Consider the following 24,192-nt stretch of genomic DNA (forward strand, 5'->3'; position numbering starts at 1 on the left):
AACTGTTCGATTTCAAAGACTCTTTCTGTAACATTGCCAACGTTTGACATCGCTGTATTTAGTGTTGAATGGAACTTGCTAATTTTATTGGAGAGCGATTCGAGAACGCTCAATTTTTGGAACATTTTGTTGACTTTCTGCACTATCCTATCGATTTTGTTTGTTTCTGATGCTTCACCTATCGTTGACCGCATCATGCATTGGTTGTATGTACATATATGTCAGTTGTGTGGTACATGGACCGATACATTTTTGTTACCTTTTTCAATAGTGTTAGTAGTATAAGTATTCTGTTTTATTTTACTAGGTTTAAATAATTTCTTGCCACTTGAATATTATTCTATTGAATTCTTCCTTTTTCATTTTCACATAATTTTGAACCAAACAATTCTAAACTTATAAAAAACGTCTTTCAGAGTTCACACATGCGTAAGACTCTCGTGGGAAGTCAAGATCGTTAAAAAATACACCTTCGTCATAAATATTGAAAATTGACTGAGCTCTTTAGTAGTCAAATTTACTTAAACTAACCCTTGCACATATAAGTTGAAAAGCAATAAGGACTTAATCTTATATAGTAAACTTGAAGTATAAATCCCATGACTGAATGGAGAATATATACTATAATTCACTTCTGAACTGTCTATCAAAAAGAGATTATGAAAATGTAACTTAATGCATGGAATGACCTAGCTGGTGTTGCCGTAACATACAAATTGAAGGAATCCTTACTTCAGTAGAATTTATTACTATTCAGTTAAGTTATTGCATACACATACAAAACAGGACAAAAGTAAGAAAAGAAAACCGCAAAAAAGATAAAAGGAAATAAGAAAGAAAGATTATATTTATGAGAAATAACCCTCAATGGAGGATAGAAGAAACGGGTAGCGACATTGTGTGTCCTTCTTGTTTTCACCTGCTTTATATTCCTTGGATATGAGCTAAATCCACAAGATGCAATACCACTATTTTCATTTATTATCAATTGATTTTGCTAATGTTGTCGACTTACGTAGTTCAGTCATTCTGTTCAATATACTTGTGGCCTCTCTACGGTAAAGTGCTGCATGCTGCGATTTGCGTATAACTGGTTCGGTAAAATAAAATTGAAAAATGGCATGCGGATATCCAGGAATTTCTATAAAAAGCCGACGGAAATTTGATTTTTTTTTATGCAAGGAATATGTTCTCCAAAGCTCATATGAAGATTTATTTGTTACCTTGGCTGTTGTTACCATTAATTGTAATTTTCCTGTCTGATCTATTCTGTATCTATTTTTTGCCTTGTTCCTAAATTGCCAGAGACCACTTCCATCCTCTCGAATGTAACCTTGGCCTTTTAATTTCTCCATGTTAATAATAAAAGCAGCAGGTTTTTGCACATACTGGGGAACAGAATCACAATTCGGATATTTGTCAGCATTCATAATGACCTCAAATATTTCCTTAACATTCAAACCTCTATTCAAAGTTGTAAAAGATGCGTAGAGGTCATTAAATGTATCACCTGGATAGTCTGTGAAGTCCGGAATTTTCTTGGTCTTTGTGGGTTCGACTGATTGACTAACATCGAAAGACTTTACAAGAGGTGACCACATAGTTATTATTTCATCAATTTCCATTGCAGGTGTATTATCATGTGGTGATGGGGGTACACCTGAAAGATAAATAAATGCAGTAAGTAGGTAGGGACAAATGTTACGGGTCACAATTGTAAAATTTCATTTGTTCAGATTTTGGGTAAAATTGCTTAGTCGCATGATACATGTGATACTTGTCAAACACCAAGGCACGCATTGTATTTGGTCTCACGCTAATGTCGTTTGTGCAAATAATGGGGGGGGGGGTAAATTGTCCAATAAGATATATTTACATTTGTGCTTCTTTTTGTTAAACCATATATATTAGTATATAGTTTGATGGTAATGTTTTGTCTGTTTCATCTTGCCTATGAATAATTATCATAGAACTTATCTTACCTCCAATTAATTACTAGAAATATCATTGGTTAAAAGCAACCGCGTGGAGACAGTGAATATTCCATATTAGGTCAGTAGGCGGGTCTTATTTCAATACACGGTTAGTGGTGGTGCTACGTCCCATTATAAAAACAAAACGGTACTAAGAAAAAAATCTTCAGACGAACATATTGATGATGAAAGATTGAAATAATTTTTTAAATCATAAAAGCTTACAAGTTGTTTTTGTTGGCATTTGTTTTTGTATGACCCAAGGAAGTAGTTTCTTAATGCAAACAGTATTGAAGATCAGTCTTGCTCACTTATTTGGGTCACTAGTCTTAATAGCACATGATAAGATAGTCGGCAAGATATATGCGTTACATAGTGTGCTAGTGAAGTTATATGGTATATATGGGGCCGGTAAATTACATATGGCTTCGTTCTCACCCCATACGGAATTTACTGACCTCATATATACCGTATTATGTCAATCGGGTTTTTGATTTCTTCAGAGGTTTCCTTCCATGTTTATATGTGGAGTTTTACCAAGGTTTTGTAAATCATTTTAAATTGGCCAATTTTTTTTTAATTGGCTCAGTAGTTTAAAGGAACTTTTTTGTAAAAACAAATGAAAATATTAACAAAATTGTGAAAAATTGACAACAATAACTACTTGGCAGGTCAGTTGAAGCTTTCGGTCATGAGGACTTATTTGTAGGTCTGGCAATGTTCACTGTTTAAAGTTTATCTCTAATCAAGATATCATCCAAAAACTGTGAAATTTCGTTAAATTTAACAAATGTGTCTGATAATTTGAGGACGGCAGATAATTAATGATTAACCTAATGAACATTTTTTTACCTATGTCAGATTGGTCTAAAAGCTCTCGTTTAAGGGATATTAGCAAATAAAATGCTCCACTTTGTATAAGTGCTCAGAAATATTCACCTTCACAAAATATTTGTAGATTGGTATTTTATACTTACTATCAGCAGCTGCTGTTAATGTATTAGGTCTGTCTGTATTACTGTTATATTCTTGTAATATAGTGTCACTACTGCTATCTAGACTCACCACACTTTCAAATTCTTGGTTCTCGTTGCCTATTTTAAATATGAGTTCGAAAATAAATCATTTGGAAAACAACTGCATTTGCAAAAAGATTTATAGAAGGTTGTCTATCTTTGATGATATTGTATTTTGTATTTCGTAAACGTTTTTTTTCCATCTTGACTTTATTAACTTTCTTGTTCTAATAAGACTAAACTAAAAAGGATTGAAGTTATTTTTTCTGAAAAGCAGTCTCCTTGATAAACTTTTTAGTCCTACAGTCCATCCAAGAAACAATTCTCTACAGGCAAGTAATGTCTTTATGAAAACATTTCTATGAACGCCTGTTGATTTTTGGCTTATATGTCCTGCCACTTAGTCTATTAAATTAACGTTTATTTTACTGCTCGAAATAATTTTTTGCAAATTTTCATGTAAATAAATATTGATTTTTTTTTATAGGCTTATTTTCTGATTTTAAGTTTTTATACATGTGGTGTCACTTTCAAACAATAGTCAATATGCATTTAGTTCAGTACGTAATTATAGGTTTTATGATGAGTGAGAAAGGGCTTTCGCTTGATATCAATTCGAGTTATCTAAATTAAATATAATAAAAAAAGAAGCCTTCATCGAGTTTATTATTGCTATTTGAAATAAATAACGAGAGGCGATATAAAGCGATATCCAATTTTCACAAGTTTTTAAACCCTTTTTCTTACGGTCAAACTCTTAATGTGTATAATTCAAAATTTCGCGAAATGTTGATCTAGTCTTTGCTAACTCAAAGTATGTCGTCATATATGTCCTTTTCCGGTTAAAAAAAAAGATTGTCAAATTATTGAAGAAACACATATGTACCTTGCCATGGACGAAATATACATTGAATTTGTCTTAACCTTTGAAATTCACCAATGACATAATAACGAATAGCCGATGGAAATGCCGTAATATCGTATTGTCATGCTAGATACGCCAATCAAATAAACGCATATTTCGTATCACTTCTTCGTATCACACTCCGTGCAGTGTAAAAGAAAACAGGCCACAACCAGAAGAGAAAAGTATTGTATTGTCTATAATTATCACAATTTTTAGAAATTTGTCAAAATATAGTTTATGGCATGCTCTTATCAATTTTTTTTTTAACTAGATGTGTCGACACTAATGGCCCCGTCTCAAAAAGTTGAAAACTGCAATTTTAACTACTCTGACATGTGGGCACAAACATGATGGTAGTCTTACATACAAAAAGTCTACTCAAAATTTGAAGGCGTATAGAAAAAAAGTACGTAAAATTGTAATTTTCAACAATTTTCAAAGTCATAAACCCTTAATTTTGACAAAAACAGCGGAGCGGAACCTAACTAAAACTTGATCTATAATTCATCACGGTTAACAATGGTTAACTCACATACCAAATATCAGCCCAATATCTGAAGGCGTTTAGAAAAAAAAAATCCGTGTAATGGTTTGTTGCGGAATGACGGAATGACGGAATGATGGAATGACTGAATGACGGACAAGGGTAAAACTATATGGCACCGACAATTTCGTTGCGGGGGCATAAAAAGTATGGGTTGTCGGGTTTTTTTGTTAGGTTGTGCCAAATTGTCAGATTTGTATCGATTTTTAAATAGTATGCATGGAAAACCCATTTTGTGTAATAAAATGAAGACTACACTATAGAATTTAAGATAAAATATGAGCTAGCTCTAATAATATTATTTTAGATAATAATCATAATGAGAAACTAGAGTGCAAATGCTGATGATTTTATGTTGATAGTCCTAAATTATCCAATCCTGGTATCTATGATGAGTTTATTGACAACCACTGGGTCGATGCCACTGCTGGTGCAGATTTATTTCCACATATAATATCAACAGCCCAGTAGTCTGCACTTTTGTGTTGACTTGAGTTATCATTGGTATGTTCATAAAATTCAGCTGATTTTTTAATCGTCTGGAAAAAAGTGTACATTTTATGAGGGGGGATAATCCCGTATGGCAAGCCGTTCTCGTCAAAACTATGTTTAAACACTTTTTTCGAAAAAAATACACACTGAGATTTAAAAACCTAAAATAACACACTGAGAAATCGAAATTACACACTGAGATTTAAAAAAATAAAAAACACACACTGAGAATTAAAAATTACACACTGAGATTTTAAAAAGACACACTGAGATGAAATAAATTGAAAAACACACACTGAGAATTGTTAATTACACACTGAGATTTCAAAAAAACACACTGAGATTAATATGCAAATTACTAATGAATATTCATGCGATGAATAATTCAACAGATTAATATCTTGATCTCAAGAACTCTTGTCATAATAATGAAATGCGATTCCGTCAACCAACATTCGTAATAAATTTCAAGACTTAACATCGCTCATATTCATAAGTGTGTTGCCTATAATTCAGATCATTACTACCAGTGTCCCTTTTCAAAAGCCTTCCAACTGTTTCCCTGATTTCGCTAGTTAATCTTTTATATTTTTGTTACGTTTATATGCTATAATAGACACTTGAGTAAAAATTTCACTGTATTCTTTTGCAGATTGTTCCAATGTTTTCTTATAATTTTAATAAAGTTTTTCACCATTTGGTTATATTTTGTAATAAGAGTAAGTGGGTATTTTTCTTGTTCTTGTATTTCTAAAGGTTTTTTTATTAATAATTTGGAACCAAATCGAAGGACTAACGAGTTCTGTCCCCTTGTTGTTTTAAGCTTTTAATAGATTCAGATTAAGTATGCTAATTAGATATGTGCGCATAAAAAGTGCGCACAAATCTCAGTGTGTAATTTTAAATTCTCAGTGTGTAATTTTAGATTCTCAGTGTGTAATTTCAAATTCTCAGTGTGTGTTTTCAGTTTATTTATTCTCAGTGTGTCTTTTTGAAATCTCAGTGTGTAATTTTCAATTCTCAGTGTGTAATTTGTAATTCTCAGTGTGCATTTTTCATTTTTGTAATCTCAGTGCGTCTTTATGAAATCTCAGTGTGTAATTTTTAATTCTCAGTGTGTAATTTTCAATTCTCAGTGTGTAATTTTCAATTCTCAGTGTGCGTTTTGAAGTTCTTAAATCTCAGTGTGCATTGTTGTAATTCTCAGTGTGTAAATTTTTCGAAAAATGGTTTAAACATAGTTTTGACGAGAACGGCTTGCCATAGATAGTCCTAAATTATCCAATCCTGGTATCTATGATGAGTTTATTGACAACCACTGGGTCGATGCCACTGCTGGTGCAGATTTATTTCCACATATAATATCAACAGCCCAGTAGTCTGCACTTTTTTAAATCTTTCTATATATTTCTTTCGCCAAATTCTTCAGCAAATGACGAATTTTTACCGCCACAAGTATTATTTTTTCGCAAATTGGGAAAATGGCGACCGCCAGCGGAAACCCTGTGTGAGGACACCCTATCAAGCTTGCGCTCGTGTTGTGTTAAAACATTTTTAGTATGCTGAAAAATACCAACAATAGAAAAATAAACAAATAATCGATATTGTAAAATATCATTGGTTGAAGAGCCAATGATTTACATACATGTACATAAATATAACAACCATAAAATACAACTAATTTGATTTACACCACAACTGTTGGAAAAAACCTTTATGTCTATCATGTACATGTTTATAACTTATCTCATTCTAGTCCATTCAACTGACAGAATCAGTGTAAATTTCATGAATTCTTTAATATCATGTACATGTATAATCATGGACTATTCTTTTATATAGCAATATCTGTTAGCCATTTAGAGGTCTTTTGCATTTAAAGTTCAGTTTAAGTGGGCTTATTTTGTGAAAACGAAGTCAATTTCCAGATCATAGTTTACATTTTCTTTATATTTTGCTGTGTCAAAATAACCTCAATATCAAGGACAATATATAGACCCAAAAACTGTCTATCACATTCTACACATGAGATTTTAGCAGGAAAGACTGTGATTGGAGTATTTAACCATTGCAACTTTTTAATTTGATCTCCTCCACTAATTGAAGTAGAATATTTAATGAAGGTGTGTCCACAATTTAGAATATGTTTATATATGTATAGAAATGATGTTGAGCCTGTTTTATAAATTGAAAAGGTTACATTTTCCCCTTATTTCAAAATCTAAGCTTGAACCTCTGCGGTCTTACAAAGTTGCCCCCTGCCGGGAATCTGGTTGTAACATGTACAACAATCAAAGATCAACCCACACTAAACTGAATGTAATTGAAAGACATCTAGAGGTTGATATCAGAGGCAGATTTAGGGGGGGGTCCTGCTTTTTGAGAAAAAATTCGGTTGCTTATATAGGGAATTACTGAATCATGACGAGCCCCCTCTTAGGTCAGTCAGTGGGCCCCCACTTAAGAAAATTTCTGGATCCGCCACTGGATATACAGTATCTAACAGAAGATGAAAAAGGGAACAATATGGTGAATTTTAGAGATTTATATTATTTCATGTACATGCATTTGAAATATATCAGATATATTGTTCGATTTTTTTTAGTTCTAAGTTCCAAGGTGACCTAGCTTCCATTTCAGAAATTGGATTTAAATGCTAGTCTATCAGAAGGATTTTTCCTTTTAATTGGTTGTAGATATGGAACCTTATTTTACCATGAAGTCAGATTTGAAAATGATAGGCAATATAGGAAAGGTGTACTGACATAAGTAGTCTCTAAACACATTAGCTCCAAATGGAGCTTTCGTTAGTAGAAGCCATGTTAACTATGTGTATCAGTGAGAAAAATGTAAAAGCATAAAAATATAGTATATATACCAATACACATAATTAACAGCGCCTAGTGATGTTTTATAGCCTGACCGGTTTCGGTCCGAAAAGGACCTTCATCAGAGGCAGAATTTGAAAATGACTCTGGGAATGAAGATGTTGTAAAGACTGAATGTCAGTTTTAGTCTTATATACAAACATGTATGTACTTTATAATTTTAGTCTTGCATGTATATAATTATGTGTACAATACATATATCACTGATTCAGTGGCAATGGTAAATAGACACTGACAAGTCTTAGATCTATAATATTTTATAGTTTTGAATGTTTTGTCCATTGACTAAAACTAGGTGGAGGTTTGTGTGTTCTTATTTCCAACAGAGGTACACTCAACATATATCAATATGTGCATTAAGTAAATTGATAGTTGCTAGATACGGAATGATTATACAACAAGAAAGTTTTAACCTGTGTATATATACTTAAAATATGTTAAAAAAAATCATGTCTTTTTCAGGACTTCCGAATCCAACCATGTAGTATGGAATGTTGTTGAGATATGGTTTTGGTCAATGGATGTTAATGAAGGACCTGTAGTACAAAGTATATCACTGGATTTAGCTCTTTGTCTAAGTGTATTATTAAAGTACTTTGCTTTGAGCTCAGTTCATTGTTATGCAATTCATTCTTTGTGAAATAAAGATTTGACAGAAAACTCTCATGTACAAGGATTTGTCAAAGTAGTACCACCTCTATTTACAATGTAAGTATTAGGGAGATAAAAGCATTCTATTTTGATTTGAACCAAACATATTTATATTAAAAAAAAGAACAAATTTACCCGAGAATGCTACTCCCACTATATTTGTACTAGCAATATGATGCTAGGTTGTTTTAATACATCTGTAGACTACTGCCTACTTATGACTCTGTCCTGAGTGTATATGGTCCTTCAACTATGTGGGGAAAAAAATATAAGGCCTATCTAGGCTTATCAATTTCTAAAACTATATTTCATTGTACATATTTGAAATTTTTATATAATTTTGTGGGTTATTGGGCAAAGTCGAGGAATTTAGGGCCAAAAACAAACATTTTTGTAGATTCAAGACAATAAATTGGAGTTATCTTTCTTTGTCCAGAATGGTTGTTGAATTAATATTACCTAAAACCATTGCTTTATGAAATCTTCTTTGAAAATTGGAGTTATCTTTCTCTGTCCAGAATAGTAGTTGAATCGACTTAAAATAATGCTATATATACAATATACAATGCAAAATTCACTTTACTACCAACTGATAAATTTAAGCAGTCTTTAATAGCCATTCAGTGATTACAAGCACTTTGATTATCATTCTAGGGTTATCCCCTTTCACAAATGGAAAAATTTCTCAAGTTTGTCTCAACTAAATTTAGTGAAATGTGTATACAATGCTTACATGTATTACCGGTACCTCTAAACTCGGTTTAAGTTCAATTTTTAGCAGCTTCACTTTTACAGTTCTTGATTTATGTACCTTTATAATGTTATATGCTAGCGGAGGCATCATCACCATGACTGTATGACATTTACACTTTAATACTTTATGATGTATTGAAATGAGTAGTTGAATAATTACTGTTGCAAACTCCATTAAAAATTTGATTTGAGATCATTTTTATACAACCGCAAAAATTGAAAACTTTTTGGTTGTACATTGGTATCACGTTGGCATCATCGTCTTCATCCAAAGACATTCGGTTTTCGCACTCTAACTTCAGTAAAAGTAAAATAGAAATATATGAAATTTAGACACAAGATAACTTAAGTATTAGTAAACAGAAATCTACGATATTTTAACATAAGGTCTATGGCCACATAAGGAGGGTTGGGATAGATTTTGGTAATTTTAGTTCCAACAGTGTAGGATTTAGGGGTCAAAAACAGGCCCCAAATAAGCATTTTTCTTGGTTTTTGAACAATAACTTTAGTATAAGTTAATAGAAATCTATAAAGGTTTATGAGCACAAAAGGAAGGTTTGGATTAATTTTGGAGTTTTGGTCCCAAGGAATAAGGGGCCAAAATTAAACTTTGTTTGATTTCATCAAAAAAATGAATTACGGTATTGTGCTTCTTTGATGTGCCAAATCTAACCATGTCCAAATTCTTAATTTTAGGTCCTGTTTTCTAATTGGTCTACATTAAAGTCCAAAGGGTCCAAAATTAAAATAAGCTTGATTTTAATAAAAATTGAATTCTTGGGGTTCTTTGATATGGTGAGTCTGAACATGTACTTAGATTTTTGATTATGGGCCCAGTTTTCAAGTTGGTCCAAATCGGGGTCAAAAATTATTATACTAAGTATTGTGCAATAGCAAGAAATTTTCAATTGCGCAGTATTGTTCAATAGCAAGAAATGTTCAATTGCACAGTATTGCACACTAGCAAGAAATCTCCAATTGCACAGTATTGTGCAATAGCAAGATATTTAATTGCACAGTATTGCACAATAGCAAGAAATATCTAATTGCACAATATTGCGCAATAGCAAGAAATTTTCAATTGCACAGTATTGCCAATAGCCAGAAATATTCAATTGCACAGGATTGTCCCGTTTTCAAATTGGTCTACATTAAGATCCAAAGGGTCAAAAATTGAACTTTGTTTCATTTCAACAAAAATTGAATTCTTAGGATTCAAACGCATTGATCCCAGCAATTTCTTCACTGTCGTTCCCTCAATAACTGCATTAAACAGTTTCTAATCATTATTCATTCAAAACCATTTTAGTATACCAATGTCTCACACACAACATATTATAGTATACTGTTGTCTATCAGTCCATCATCCACACTTCAGACAATAACTAGAAAACACTTCCCCCTACTTTCAAGAAACTTTGTTGAAATGTTTATATCTATTGACATTAGCTCCACATCGATTTTATAAATTTTAGAATTTTCATTTCCATGTTATGAAGAGAGATTTTATCCTTAAAAAAGAGAGAATTTTCCAATTTTGAACAATAACACAAAAATGCATCCATCAGTGGGATCACCTTTAATTAAACTTTGGTGAATTGTTTACACTATTGACCTAAGGTCCCTTTTGATTGTAATAAATTTCAGATTATACATTTCTGTGTTATGAATTTTTATATATGCTAAAAAAAAGAAGGGATTTTATAGTTTTTGGACACCTATAATTGCAGGAGTTTCTGGCTACATTGAAAACCCATTGGAGGCCTTCAGCTGTTGTCTACTCTATGGTTGGGTTGTTGTCACTTTGACACTTTCCTCATTTCCCATCTCAATTATTCACATAAACACTTCCACATCATTTTATAAAACTTGGGTGAATTGTCTATGTCTGTTTGTTGACTTCAGCTGCATTCCAAAATTTAAAACAAGATTAACAACTACAGGTCCCCAAATAGCCTTCAACAATGACAAAAGCTCATACAGCACAGTCAGCTATAAAAGACCTTAAAATGACAAATATAAAACAAATGAAATGAGAAAACAAATAGACTAATAATTGTACAAAACAAAATAGTTCAACCTTTAAGCAAGCTTAAAAGGAATCAAGACATATCATGCGCTTACAGTGCAGCTATTTATTAACAAACTCCATATTCAAACACTCAAACAACTAATTCATAGAGAGGGGTGGAAGTTGAAGCCCCCTTTTTTTATCAGTCAATGCATTTGAATGAAGACATGTACACATCAACTCAATTTGTTAATACACATTTCCAGTCTAGCTTTCAATACATATGTAACGACCTTTAACCCCACTGACAATTTGCGTCTGTGTCCATACTTGTTCATAGATAAATAAAAAAATATATTGTACCCTTACATCTAATCACAGCGCTCCTAAGTTGACTTCCTTCACCTGTCTTGGGTACACAAAAGGCCAACCTAATGCTGGGAAAATGTAATACTACCGTTTTCCCTATATATCATGCCGGGCTCAGTAAAGAAGCATCTTTCAATTTTATAAAGTTTTTGGTTTAACACTGCCATATATCGACGATTAGACCACACACATTGGACCCTTCTGGCATAATACTTAGTAATTATACATCTGAAGTTAATTGTATTATCGATTGTATTCTTACTGATAACTATGTCGATCGCAAATACTATTATGATACTGAATCCAGGAAATATAAGAATTAGTCTACACATTTTTTTATTTGGATGTTGAAGCTCAAACAAAGGCCATTCTCATAACATTTTATAATTAAGGAGTTCCTACCACACATTCGACAATTTAAAAATAATTAGAAGAAACATACGTATAGTCTAACCTTTTTAGGATAATCGCTGTCACTTAGAAAAGAAAACTTAAAAATCTCAAATTGAAAAACCGTACAAAAAGAAATTCACGTAGTTTGACTCATATTGTTTGAGCTTCTTCATATGTGATATGAACTCCACTAGAGTCTGTTTTTTCATAAAGTGACTTAACCACGGTACCATTTTTTGCGAAAATGTGTTGATATAGGTCATCACTTCATCTTTGAGACATAATTTTTCCAAGAATTTGTTCACATTTGTAGCTGTTTCATTTATTGTGTGAATATGATTACTGTTCCCTTTTCTCGGAATAATACCACACACACCTATATCCGCGTTTGGAAATGCTTGTATGTTCATATAAATTTACTGTTAACACAATTTTAAATTTTTGAAATACTAAGGCCTTTCTACCTCAGGGATAGATTACCTTAGCTGTATTTGGCAAAACCATTAGGAATTTTTGGTCCTCAATGCTCTTCAACTTCGTACTTTATCTGACCTTTTTAACAATTTTTGATTTGAGCGTCACTGATGAGTCTTTTATAGACTAAACGCGCGTCTGGCGTAAATATGAAATTTCGATCCTGGTATCTATGATGAGTTTATTTACAACCACTGGCTCGATGCCACTGCTGTTGGAGATTTATTTCTCCGTATAATAACCCCAGCTCAGTAGTCAGCACTTTTGTGTTGACATGAATATCAATAATGTGGTCATTTTTTTTTATAAATTTCCTGTTTACAAAACTTTGAATTTTTTGAAAAACTATAAGGATTTTCCTATCCCAGGCATAGATTACCTTAGCCGTATTTGACACAACTTTTTGGTTAAAAGGAAGTAAATATAGATCGCTGGCGCCACCTAGATTTTACATCCAAGATAATAGGTAGAAGTAAATTTATTTTCCGCTGCCTTGGTAATTAGAAATTAAAATTGAAATAGTGAGAAATGAGTGTTGTCCATTGGTGTAGAAATAGCGAGAAATTTAGAGAAAACTCTCCAAGATTAGCAAGATTTTCTGTGCCAAATTAAGCAAGGGGTGTTCTTCATTCATACTATTTCGAAAATTCCGGAACCGTTGAGTACCCTTAAAAAATGCCATCTTTCTATCAAAAAAGCTGCGGCACCATATGTGTTTGACCATTGCAATGACACCCAAAGGTGTTGATAATTCAGAATTCTGTCGTTTGTTGATGTGGTTCATAAGTGTTTCTCGTTTCTTGTATTTCAAAGGGGGAAACCAACGGTCTATATAACTAGAGGCTCTCAAGAGCCTGTGTCGCTCACCTTGTTCTATGTGCATGGGCCAAGTGAGCTTTTCCAATCACTTTGCGTCCGGCGTCCGGCGTCCGCCGTCGTCCGTCGTTCGTCGTCGTTAACTTCTCCTCTGAAACTACTGGGCCAAATTAAACCAAACTTGGACACAATCATCTTTGGGTATCTAGTTTAAAAATGTGTCCGGTGACCCGGCCAACCAACCAAGATGGCCGCCATGGCTAAAAATAGAACATAGGGATAAAATGCAGTTTTTGGCTTATAACTCAAAAACCAAAGCATTTAGAGCAAATCTGACAGGGATAAAATTGTTTATCAGGTCCAGATCTATCTGCCCTGAGATTTTCAGATGAATCGGACATCCCGTTGTTGGGTTGCTGCCCCTAAATTGGTAATTTTAAGGAAATTTTACTGTTTTTGGTTATTATCTTGAATATTATTATATATAGAGATAAACTGTAAACAGCAATAATGTTCAGCAAAGTAAGATCTACAAGTAAGTCAACATGACCGAAATGGTCAGTAGACCCCTTTAGGAGTTATTGCCCTTTATAGTCAATGTTTAACCATTTTTCGTAAATCTTAGTAATCTTTTACAAAAATCTTCTCCTCTGAAACTACTGGGCTAAATTAATCCAAACTTGGCCACAATCATCATTGGGGTATCTTGTTTTAAAATGTGTGGCGTGACCCTGCCAACCAACCAAGATGGCCGCCATGGCTAAAAATAGTACAATGGGGCGAAGTGTAGATTTTTGCTTATATCTCTGAAACCAAAGCATTTATAGCAAATCTGACAGGGGATTAATTGTTCATCAGGTCAAAATCTATCTGCCCTGAAATTTTCAGACAAAACAGACAACCTGTTGTTGGTTTACTGCCCCAGAATTAGTAGTTTTAAGGAAATTTTGCAGCTTTTGCTTATTATATTGAATATTATAATAGATAGAGATAAACTGTAAAAAAGCAAAAAATTTCAGCAAAGTAAGATTTACAAATAAGTCAACATAACCAAAATTTTTAGTTTACCCCTTAAGGAGGTATTGCCCTTTATAGTCATTATTTAACAATTTTCATAAATTTTTGTAAATTTTTGTAAATTTTTAGAAAATATTTTCCACTGTAAATACTGGGCCAAGTTCATTATAGATAGAGATAATTGTAGCAAGAAGAATGTCCAGTAAAGTAAGATCTACAAACATCATGATCATCAAAACACAATTTTGTCATGAATTTATCTGTGTCCATTGTATAATATGCACATAGAACAAGGTGAGCGACACAGGCTCTTGAGAGCCTCTAGTTATATAGACCGTTGGTTTCCCCCTTTGAAATACAAGAAACGAGAAACACTTATGAACCACATCAACAAACGACAGAACAACAGATTCCTTACTTAGGACTGGTGCAAACAATTGCAGCGGGTTTAAACGTTTTAATGATACCAAATCTTTACCCTTATCCAAAACAATAGTGTAACATCACAACATAAAAAAACACACTATAAGTTATAACAATAAAATATTATAAACCCCAGAATATTCTATATTAGCATGACAAGTCTTCCGCATGATCGAATTACATAATAACCTCGAAATTTGCACATTTATTTAAGATCTTGAGCAATTGTTATCCGATATTTCAAAGCAAAGATGGAGGAAGACACCCCAGCTGGTATAGATTGTGATTTGGTCGTGATTTCAAAGTTATTCTCAATGACGTAACTACTCATCGTAATATGCTCTAAAATAAATAATTCATCACAGCATCACCTATCTTTGCATTTATCAATAAAATATACATAAATTACTTACATTGTAGCACAGAGATTTTGATTCCCAGGTTTTCAATTTGTTTCTGTAAGTCCTGTAAGAGTTGATTATTCATGACATGTAAATCTTTATAGCAGTAAGCTGAAATTACCAATACAAGTAAAGCCACTGCACCTGATATATTCCTGAAAACCTTCTGGTACATATAAACTGCCTCCTGTAATAATACAAAAATGTTGAAGTTACAGAAATAGGAACAGAGTTTTTTGCAATAAATTTTACCCCCCCCCTAAGATTACAAGTTACATCATCATCTCCTTTAAACTGACAAAAAAATCCTGCCTTACGGGCTTATTAATCGGGTACAGTAGAAAAGACAGATAATAAAACATTCACATTTTATCTGTTGTTTTTGCAACGTTCTAATATAAAGCATCTAAAAGGAGTAGGTCCGGTAAGGACCGATTTTGGCCTCAATTTTCAAGTTAATTTAACAAAGATTTTAGACACTTTTTAAACACTTAAATGTCTTTTTTCAACTGATTCGATTAGTTTATGTGATAGATTTTAACTGATTTGGTCATTAAAAACGCTCCGATTCAAGCTTAAATCTAAATAAATCTATCAAATATGCAAAAAAAAACGTCACTTTTCAGAAGGTTTTCGTAAAAAATGACCGTGTTCATCCTCAACCTTTATATATATTATGTATTATCATCAAATACAACTATCATTTCAATATTATAAATGAACACGAATGCGGCCACTTTCATTTTGACGGAAACCGTCTAAAATTTAACTAAAATGCTAAAATTTTGAAGATTTCAGTAATTTAGCATGACTTGATGATGTTAGTATCCGATATGTGCATTGCATTATCAAAAACAGCCCATATTTATATAGCAGAAACATTATACTTTCTAATAAATAACTAAAAGTTTACATTTTAACAATTTTGTAAAATTGCTATATTTTGGGGCAAAAAGGGGGTCTTACTGAACCTACTCCTTTTAAAAAAATCTAAAAGAATAAAAACACTATTGTCATCAAAAAGGTTATGGGTAAAAAGAAAATAGTATTAATTTTGCAAAGTAAAAAAAACTTGATGCATATTTTATCACTCAAACTCTACAGAGGGGTGTTGGTATGTCATCATGATGCCTGGTGATAGATAAACCCAGTTATCTTGCTTATCTTCAGCATCACTGCGAATAGATTGAAGATTAACGGAGTTCGTTCATTTGACAGAGCCATTGGTTTGCGAATCATAGATATATATATATACAACTCGTCTAAACATCAACCCTTCGCAAATTTTTGGTTCTTCCCTCGCTGGGATTCGAACCCATGCTACTGAGATATCGTAACACCAAATCCCCTGCACTGTAACCGGTGCGCTAGACCACACGACCACCTTGGCTTCATAAAAATGAAGCTTTCGGTGGCCAATTGTTACCTTTCCACGTCAGTTATATAAATATATACAAATATATAAGTCTGAAAATTACACCAAACAGTGTTAGAGTTAGATTTTCTACTGACAAATTTTTCAGCGGATTATACATATATATTTACTAGAACACACCCGTGATATCGCAGGTCCGTGACTGAATTAAAGTATATACCTATGCGCAAGCCTTATTTTAGTATTAGTATTGTCATCTGATAAAGTCATGCCGATTATAAGATACACAGTTTTCTCTGCTTTCAAATCTTTCTGTTTGAACCTGTCGAACTGGAACTTATCAATTATTGATAATATTAATGATTTGGAAAACAAAAGGTCCTGGAATGGAGTACTTTTTAATCAACAGCATTGTCCTATATTAGTTATAAATGAAGTTGAATTCTTTGATTCGCTGTTTTACGTCATGCCCGCTAACAAATTGAAAACTGTACCTATACGCCTTATTTTAGTCCAGATTTTTAGTATTCGTATTGGTATCAACTTTACTAAATACTATTTCTAGGCATATCAATAAATACTAAAATACTATATATAGCCGATAGCCCAGCAATACTGGTGGACCCCATATTTTATTAATATAAATATAATAGATATATATATATACACAATATACATGAAGCATAAGTATCAATGCACTATAAATAAACTTTCATAAGGAATTCTTTAGAAAAAACGAGTAAATTGTGTTCAAAAATATGGGCTCTGTCACAAACAATCCCGCCGGCCAGGAAAAACCAACAAAAACGAGTTACCTCGGTTCAAACTCCATTTAAACTGCAGTCAAAAGACTACATTTTAAATAAAGTGGAAAATTTTGGAAACCTGTGTCCAAACCCAAATGCTCGGAAGACCGTCTCGAGAGGTACACTTGGACTGTGTATAACTGAATAAATATACTATATGGAATACATAATAAATCAAGTAACTTTATAAATCCCTACTAAATACAAATTAGAATAACAATTCAATTGAAAATGAAATTTATTTCACTGTTGTCCAGTCTGATGCTTGGCTAGAAGTGACCAACAAGGGAAAATATTCCCGCTAAATATCAGTATCACGTGATACATGTATGTATATACTAGTACCGTTATTACAATAATTTCCCACTATACTATCGAACCGTTGGAAATTATAAGTATCAACTTTACTAAATACTATTTCTAGGCATATCAATAAATACTAAAATACTATATATAGCCGATAGCCCAGCAATACTAGAACCACAAAGAAAGGGCGGGCAAAGTTCAGTTTACAACCCAAGTGTTTTTGAAACTGACATTCTCTTTTCAAATGTATCATCTATGTACCCGTCCTTACTTGTGTCGGACTTCCACCTCCCGTGTCTCTTAATGCACCTTTCGTTCACATCAGACTGGGCAGCAGCGGTAGCACCGCCTGAACGAAGAGAATGTAAACCTAAATTAAGATTAGGGGCGACAATTCTAATTCTTTTTACAATATTCTCTTTAGCTGATGTGTAACTCATCTTCTTATTCTTATGTATCAATTTTGCTATACCCTTAGATCTAAATATAGGTCTAAAACAAATAAATCAGATTTCTCATCTAGACTAGCTAACTTAATATATCTATTGTACATTTTGAATGGACAAGCTAAAGTGCTACCTTTTGAAATCAAAATTTTATTACCCTGTCGGTATTGATCAGTTTTACTACGTGAAATGTGTATCTCTAAATAATCATCGAAAACTGTGATATCTTTACATTTTAAAGAGCTAAGCTCATCGTAACGCAAAAAACCTGAATAACCTATCAAAATCATGGTCAAATCACGAACTATCAATAAATCTTCTGAACTTTCGTACAATGAACATAAATCAATAAGAATAGTATTGTTAATCGGATCCTTTTTGACTACTGGTCTACCGTTCAAACGTTTTACAGATTCAGTCAGTGATTTAACATACGAATTGTTAGTAGGATCGTTGAAACCATTAAGCTCATGGGCCCATTTGATAGAATATACGGCGGAGTCTATTACACTGGGAGAACAATGTTTGTCAATAAGATATGTCAAATAAAGTGCAACATGAACTGGGTTAGCAGGTAATTCTGACATGTTGTGTTCATTGATAAAAGTTTTCCATCGTTTGAAACCATAAAAGTACTTTTTACTGGTATTTTCGGCTTTGGATTCCACAATAAAGCTGGACATCTTGTTGGCTAAATTCCTAAGTTTGTTGTCCGGGGATATACCACTGTTGTCTATGGCAGCCTGGACGTTTTCTTCCAATCTTAAGCCTGCAAATAATATTGATTACATTAAAATTCTAGTTTGATTGCTAACATATGAAATCTCAGAATACGTTCACCAAATACGCCATTTTTACCACAACCTTTAACGACTGAGTGCTGTTTTGGTAAAAACTTTGTACCTTTAATAAATTTGGTGAGATTGTTAGATGCGAAAAGCAACGGCCAGAATGGAGCTGATTTCCATTCCGGTATAACAAGCGTGCTGTTGGCTTTGTCGTTTTCTACTTTACGTACGACCATGGAAATGAGTGATGGTGGTGGAACTAACCAATTTGTTTCTGTGTTCCAGTTTTGACTAAATGCGTCAACTGCTTCAGTACCAGGATACCATATTTTAGAGTTAAATCGTTCACACTGTGTATTATAGTGTGTGGCGAATCTGTCTATTGTATATGGACCCCATAAGCTATTGATTTCATCAAATATATCAGAATGAATAGCCCAATCATCGTGATCAGTGTGTCTACTGAGCTTGTCTGCGTGTGTGTTGTTCTCTCTCGGAACCCATTGTGTAATAATGTTTATATTGCTATCAACACAAGTTTGTTTAATGTCGATAGCTATATCTTGTAATTTCTGTTTCTTACTTCCTACTTTCAATATGTGAGGTACGTTCTGATTGTCTGTATAAATTTTGACGGTTTTGTCACTAAATGTATTATCAAAAGTTTGTACAAACCTATTGACGCATTCTAATTCGCGCCATGTGGAACTTTCGTTCCTTTCTCGTAATGTCCAGTTACCGGACATTTCCTTGCAAAAAAGTTTTGCATTCAAATCTGAGGTTAAATAACCACCAAAGCCTACATCTGAGGCGTCACAAAACATTTCTATATCAACAATATCAAGCTGATCGACTTTACAAATGTCGACTCCAGCATCATTGAGGTTTTGCAATGAAATAGACCAAAAATGTATTTCATTAATTGCCTTTTTGCAAATTTTGACTGGTGCATCCCAACTTGCTCTACCCATGATACAATCATAAAGGTATCTAGTGTTCAATCTAACTAAGTCACCAATGACTATCTGCATAGATATCAACTGACCTACAATGCTAGCTAAAAATCTAGATCCAAAAAATTCTACCCCTTCGTTTGTTTCTTCTATTAAAAGTCTAATATTTTTCTCAGTTTTCATAATTCTATCTTCATTAACAAATATTTTACCTATATTTGTATCCCAAGTATACCCTAGCCATTTTAATCTCTGGCTTGGTAACCAAAAACACTTCTCATGTGCTATCAAAAATCCTAAATTTTCTAGTTTAAATTTAACTATTTGACTGCTCTCAATGCATCTTTCAAAATTGCTATCTCCACCCAACCCATCGTCTAGAAACATTATTATCCTTTTGCCTTCTGATCGCAAATGCTTAACTACTTCTCTAAGTACTTTTGTAAATATGTACCCTGCAGTTGATATACCGAAAGGAAGAACATTGAAAACGAAATATCTCGTATTCCCATCAAAATTCCAAGCAAAACCTAAGAAAGTTCTGTGTATATCTGAGATTTCCAAATGATGATAAGCAGATCGAATATCGAAACTAAATAAATAATCTCCTTTTTGAAAGAGATCTCTTGCTATCTTAGTATCCTCGTACTTGTACCTAAATTTAAACAGATGTGGATTCAAATGCCTACAATCTAGTACTAATCTTGGTTTATTTTTATTAAATGCTACTGTTAGTGGATTTACTACAGTTGGTTTAGAATAAACCTCAGAAATGCACCTTTTTTTAAGAAGTTTGTAAATCTCTTCAACAACAAATTCTGCATTGTTTAAAGATGATCTGTTATTTTTCAAATGTTTAACCTCTGGTTCCGTTTTTAACGGTAACTTATACCCGTTTTCAATAACATCAATAATATGTGTACTAGTAGTAATAGCTTTCCATTCATGTAATTTTGACCTCAATTTACCTACAGGTGAGACAGGTATATCAACTTCTAGTAAAAAGTGACCACCAATAACACTTGGTTTCGATTGAGTAATTTCTATCGTATGTTTATCTTCTGCTTTGTTTACATTTGAACTGAATGAATTTTCAGTTTGACCAATATAACATTCTTTCATATTATTATACAAATGAGTACATTCAAAATTTTTAAATATACTTATCTTATCTTTCTTTTCAGGACAATCATTCGCCCAATGGCCCTTGTTGCCACAATTAAAACATCTCCCTGTTCTCCAAGTAGGGGTTGGATCTCTCTCTTTGGTGGAATAGGGCACTTTTCTGACCGTCTTCGTTGACTTTTTTAGCTTGTCTGACTTGCTCCTACGTTCAGCTCTATTTTGCGCTCTTATCATCTTCTTTTCATCTTCGGAGTCGTCGGCAATTGGATTAGTTGTGTACTCCTTCACGACTCTCCAACCCAATTCGGATGAATCAGCGAGTTTAATGAGTTTCTGTCTGTCTCTAACAATTGCCATACCTTCAACAATCTTGTCTCTAGCTTGATGAATGGAGTCTACGGATAAATCTGGTCCGTCTAACTGTGCTTTTGCTTCCGTTAACTTCGTCAGGACTTTAACCTCATGCTTGTACTGGTTTTCGTTCCCCTTCCGTTGGAAAGTATAGTTCTCCGACAAAGTTTCCTCAATCTTGGACATCTGGGATTGACTGATATCTCGCTGAGACTGCTGGATATTTCCCTGGAATGTGGATAGTCTGTTATCTATCAAAGCTGTGATTTGGTTAAGGGTATCTTGTTGTGAAGCAGATACTGCATTTTGTACTTCTTGGACAATTACTTGCTTTACGGAATTATCTAAACCGGGGTCCGTCATATTTCACTGTTGTCCAGTCTGATGCTTGGCTAGAAGTGACCAACAAGGGAAAATATTCCCGCTAAATATCAGTATCACGTGATACATGTATGTATATACATGTACATAAGAAGTACCCGTATCAATAGTATTCACTAGTACCGTTATTACAATAATTTCCCACTATACTATCGAACCGTTGGAAATTATAATTATCTTAGAAAGTCTAACTGATTAAAATACTACAATAGGTAACAATTTGACAATTAAGTAGTGTCGACCTTGTGATTATAACCTGTGTAATACTATATAGCATATTAATCCCGAATACACCGTTTGGTGGTGCGCCTGTCAGATGCGGAACGTACAGATAAGGTAATCGGCAACAGGTGAATATACTATTGGCATCGGTATCGGACTTGACCCGGAACTTCTTAATTATTGGCAATATTAATTACGTGGAAAACAAAAGGGCCTGGAGTGGTGTTATTTTTTATCTACACCTTTGTACTATATTAGTTATATATAAAGTTGAATTTTTTGATTCGTCGTTTTACGTGATGACGGCTGACAAATTGGACCTCGTAATTTTAGTATTATAGATGTTAATATCGGGTTATTTGGCCGTCGGTAGACTTCGAAGGTCATCTCGATATTTAATTAAATGTCGTCTAGACTAAAATACATACGAAATGCTAATAAATGCTAATACATGAGGGTCTGAATGGGGGGTGGGGGTGGGGGGGGGGGGGTCTGTTATTCTGTAAACATTTAATTTTCACCCCTTTTTACTCTAATCTTTAAAAAAATAACTTTTTTTTTCTCTAATCTTCAAAAAATTAACCCCTTTTTTCTCTAATCTTCATTTTTTTTACCGTTATTCTCTAATCTTCATTTTTTAAGGGCATTATTCTTTAATCATTTAACCCCATCCAAACCCTTATACATAACATCGCGCATATGCATTTTAAATTGGTTATTTTATACTTTATGTAATCTAAATATATATACGTTTTAGTATGTTATAAATCAAATATGTGTTTGACTGAGTCAAACCAGTAAAAATGATTTTGACAGCAAGTGCCCTTTTAGAAATTGTATATTGTTTTGGTGTATGGCCATAAAAGAAACCTGCATGACGATGTTGTAAAAATCTTAAATATCTTGAAAAATCAGTCAAGATGAATAATATCACAAAAACACATGGGAGTTTTTAACGACCTTGACTGGCTATACAGGCTCCCTTGCACGGTCGGCCAGATGGATATCACATGCTTCAGCATAATTATATAGACTCTAGATTCACTCTATATAGTACACCTCAGAATTAATTAATATTTATACCTACATCGATATCACTACCACTTCCTGTTAGTTGATTTTCTTCAGATATCAGCCAAGATATGGCAAATCTCTCTGACAAGATGTTAACGGTTGCTACCCCAAATAACCAAAACCTTGCTGCTGCAGTTCGAGGTGATGAGGTCAAGAAATAGGACATAAGCACCATAACAGCATAGTATAGGATTGAATATAAACCTGTGAATTCTCCAAACATCATTGACTGAAGGTGTGACACACTATCAAATAAATCACCCATAAGGAGACGCTGTTCATTTGTTGCATTTTTATATTCATCAAATATTTTATACATATGATCAGAAGATGTCGATATAATGTTACTCAAATTGATAGACTTTTCAAAAATTTCTTTCTGTTTAGTCATTGATTCCTTTTGCTGGTGAAGCATTGCATTTTGAATTTTACTTGTTTCTTCCAGTTGTGTGGCAACATCTTCTGAGCTTGTTGCAAGTCTTTTAATGGTTCGCTCGGTCTCATCATGCCAAACCTGGGCTTCTAAAAAATAGCAAATGTTTTGAGTATGTGTAAAGAAGGTTGCCATTGAGCCTCGATCGGAATCCTTCATTCTCTCTGTACATTCTGATAATTTCCGAGTTGTATCACATTCATATACTGGTAGATCTTGCATTTGTAGAAAGCAATTCAAGTAGGCAATCGCAAGTTTTCCTTGGACTTCGGCTGTCAACTGCTTGCAATCTTTAGTGAGTAAAATAATAGTTTCTTTCCAACAATATCCATAGTTTGGAAATTCACTTTTACTTTGAATTGATTCAAATTCAGTCTTTCCAGCTTCAAATTTTGACTTGTCCAAGTTTGTGAACTTACCCTCTACTAGGATATTGAAAAATGAAAGAATAATGAGCGAGGAAAAATAGAAAACTCTCCTTAAGATCATATTTTCCTCGGAAGTAGTCAATTAAATAATCAATAATATATATCCTTGTCGATCATCATGACTATATATAAACAACTCGTTCAACCAAATCGGGTATTTATAAGTCAAATCAATACCTATATAAATTAAAGGTCAAATCGAGATCTGGTTAAATCGGCATCTGGTCAAATCGGCACACCTTTAAAGTCAATTCGACATTCAGTTGGTCAATTCAGCATTCGATATTTTATATATTTTACTTTAAGTTTAGTAAATAAATTTTTCTTAATATATAGAAATTATCTTTCAATTTTTATTATTTAAAAATAAATT

The 24,192-nt window shown here is 33.2% G+C and overlaps 1 protein-coding gene across 1 annotated transcript; it reads right to left on the reverse strand.

Moving 5' to 3' along the window:
• Positions 1-653: 653 nt before the first annotated feature.
• Positions 654-23,871, reverse strand: LOC139523718 (uncharacterized). Its single transcript, XM_071317940.1, has 4 exons — positions 22,972-23,871; positions 15,144-15,318; positions 2,951-3,067; positions 654-1,660 (listed from the first exon to the last, which is right to left on the reverse strand). The coding sequence occupies exons 1-4, from the start codon at positions 23,611-23,613 to the stop codon at positions 975-977; spliced, it is 1,620 nt and encodes a 539-aa protein (XP_071174041.1). The 5' UTR covers positions 23,614-23,871; the 3' UTR covers positions 654-974.
• Between the last annotated feature and the right edge of the window lie 321 nt (positions 23,872-24,192).

This window comes from Mytilus edulis, chromosome 5 (assembly GCF_963676685.1).
Source record: "Mytilus edulis chromosome 5, xbMytEdul2.2, whole genome shotgun sequence".
NCBI classification, from domain to species: Eukaryota; Metazoa; Mollusca; class Bivalvia; order Mytilida; family Mytilidae; genus Mytilus; species Mytilus edulis.

Bases quoted from the DNA above. Each gene is read 5' to 3' on its own strand.
- LOC139523718 (XM_071317940.1), bottom strand. From the start codon at position 23,613: ATGCAAGATCTACCAGTATATGAATGTGATACAACTCGGAAATTATCA. The intron at 15,319-22,971 runs GTAGGTATAAAT...GTATTATTACAG, and splicing joins GAAGTGGTAGTGATATCGAT to GAGGCAGTTTATATGTACCA. The intron at 1,661-2,950 runs GTAAGTATAAAA...TTTATCTTTCAG, and splicing joins ATTAACAGCAGCTGCTGATA to GTGTACCCCCATCACCACAT.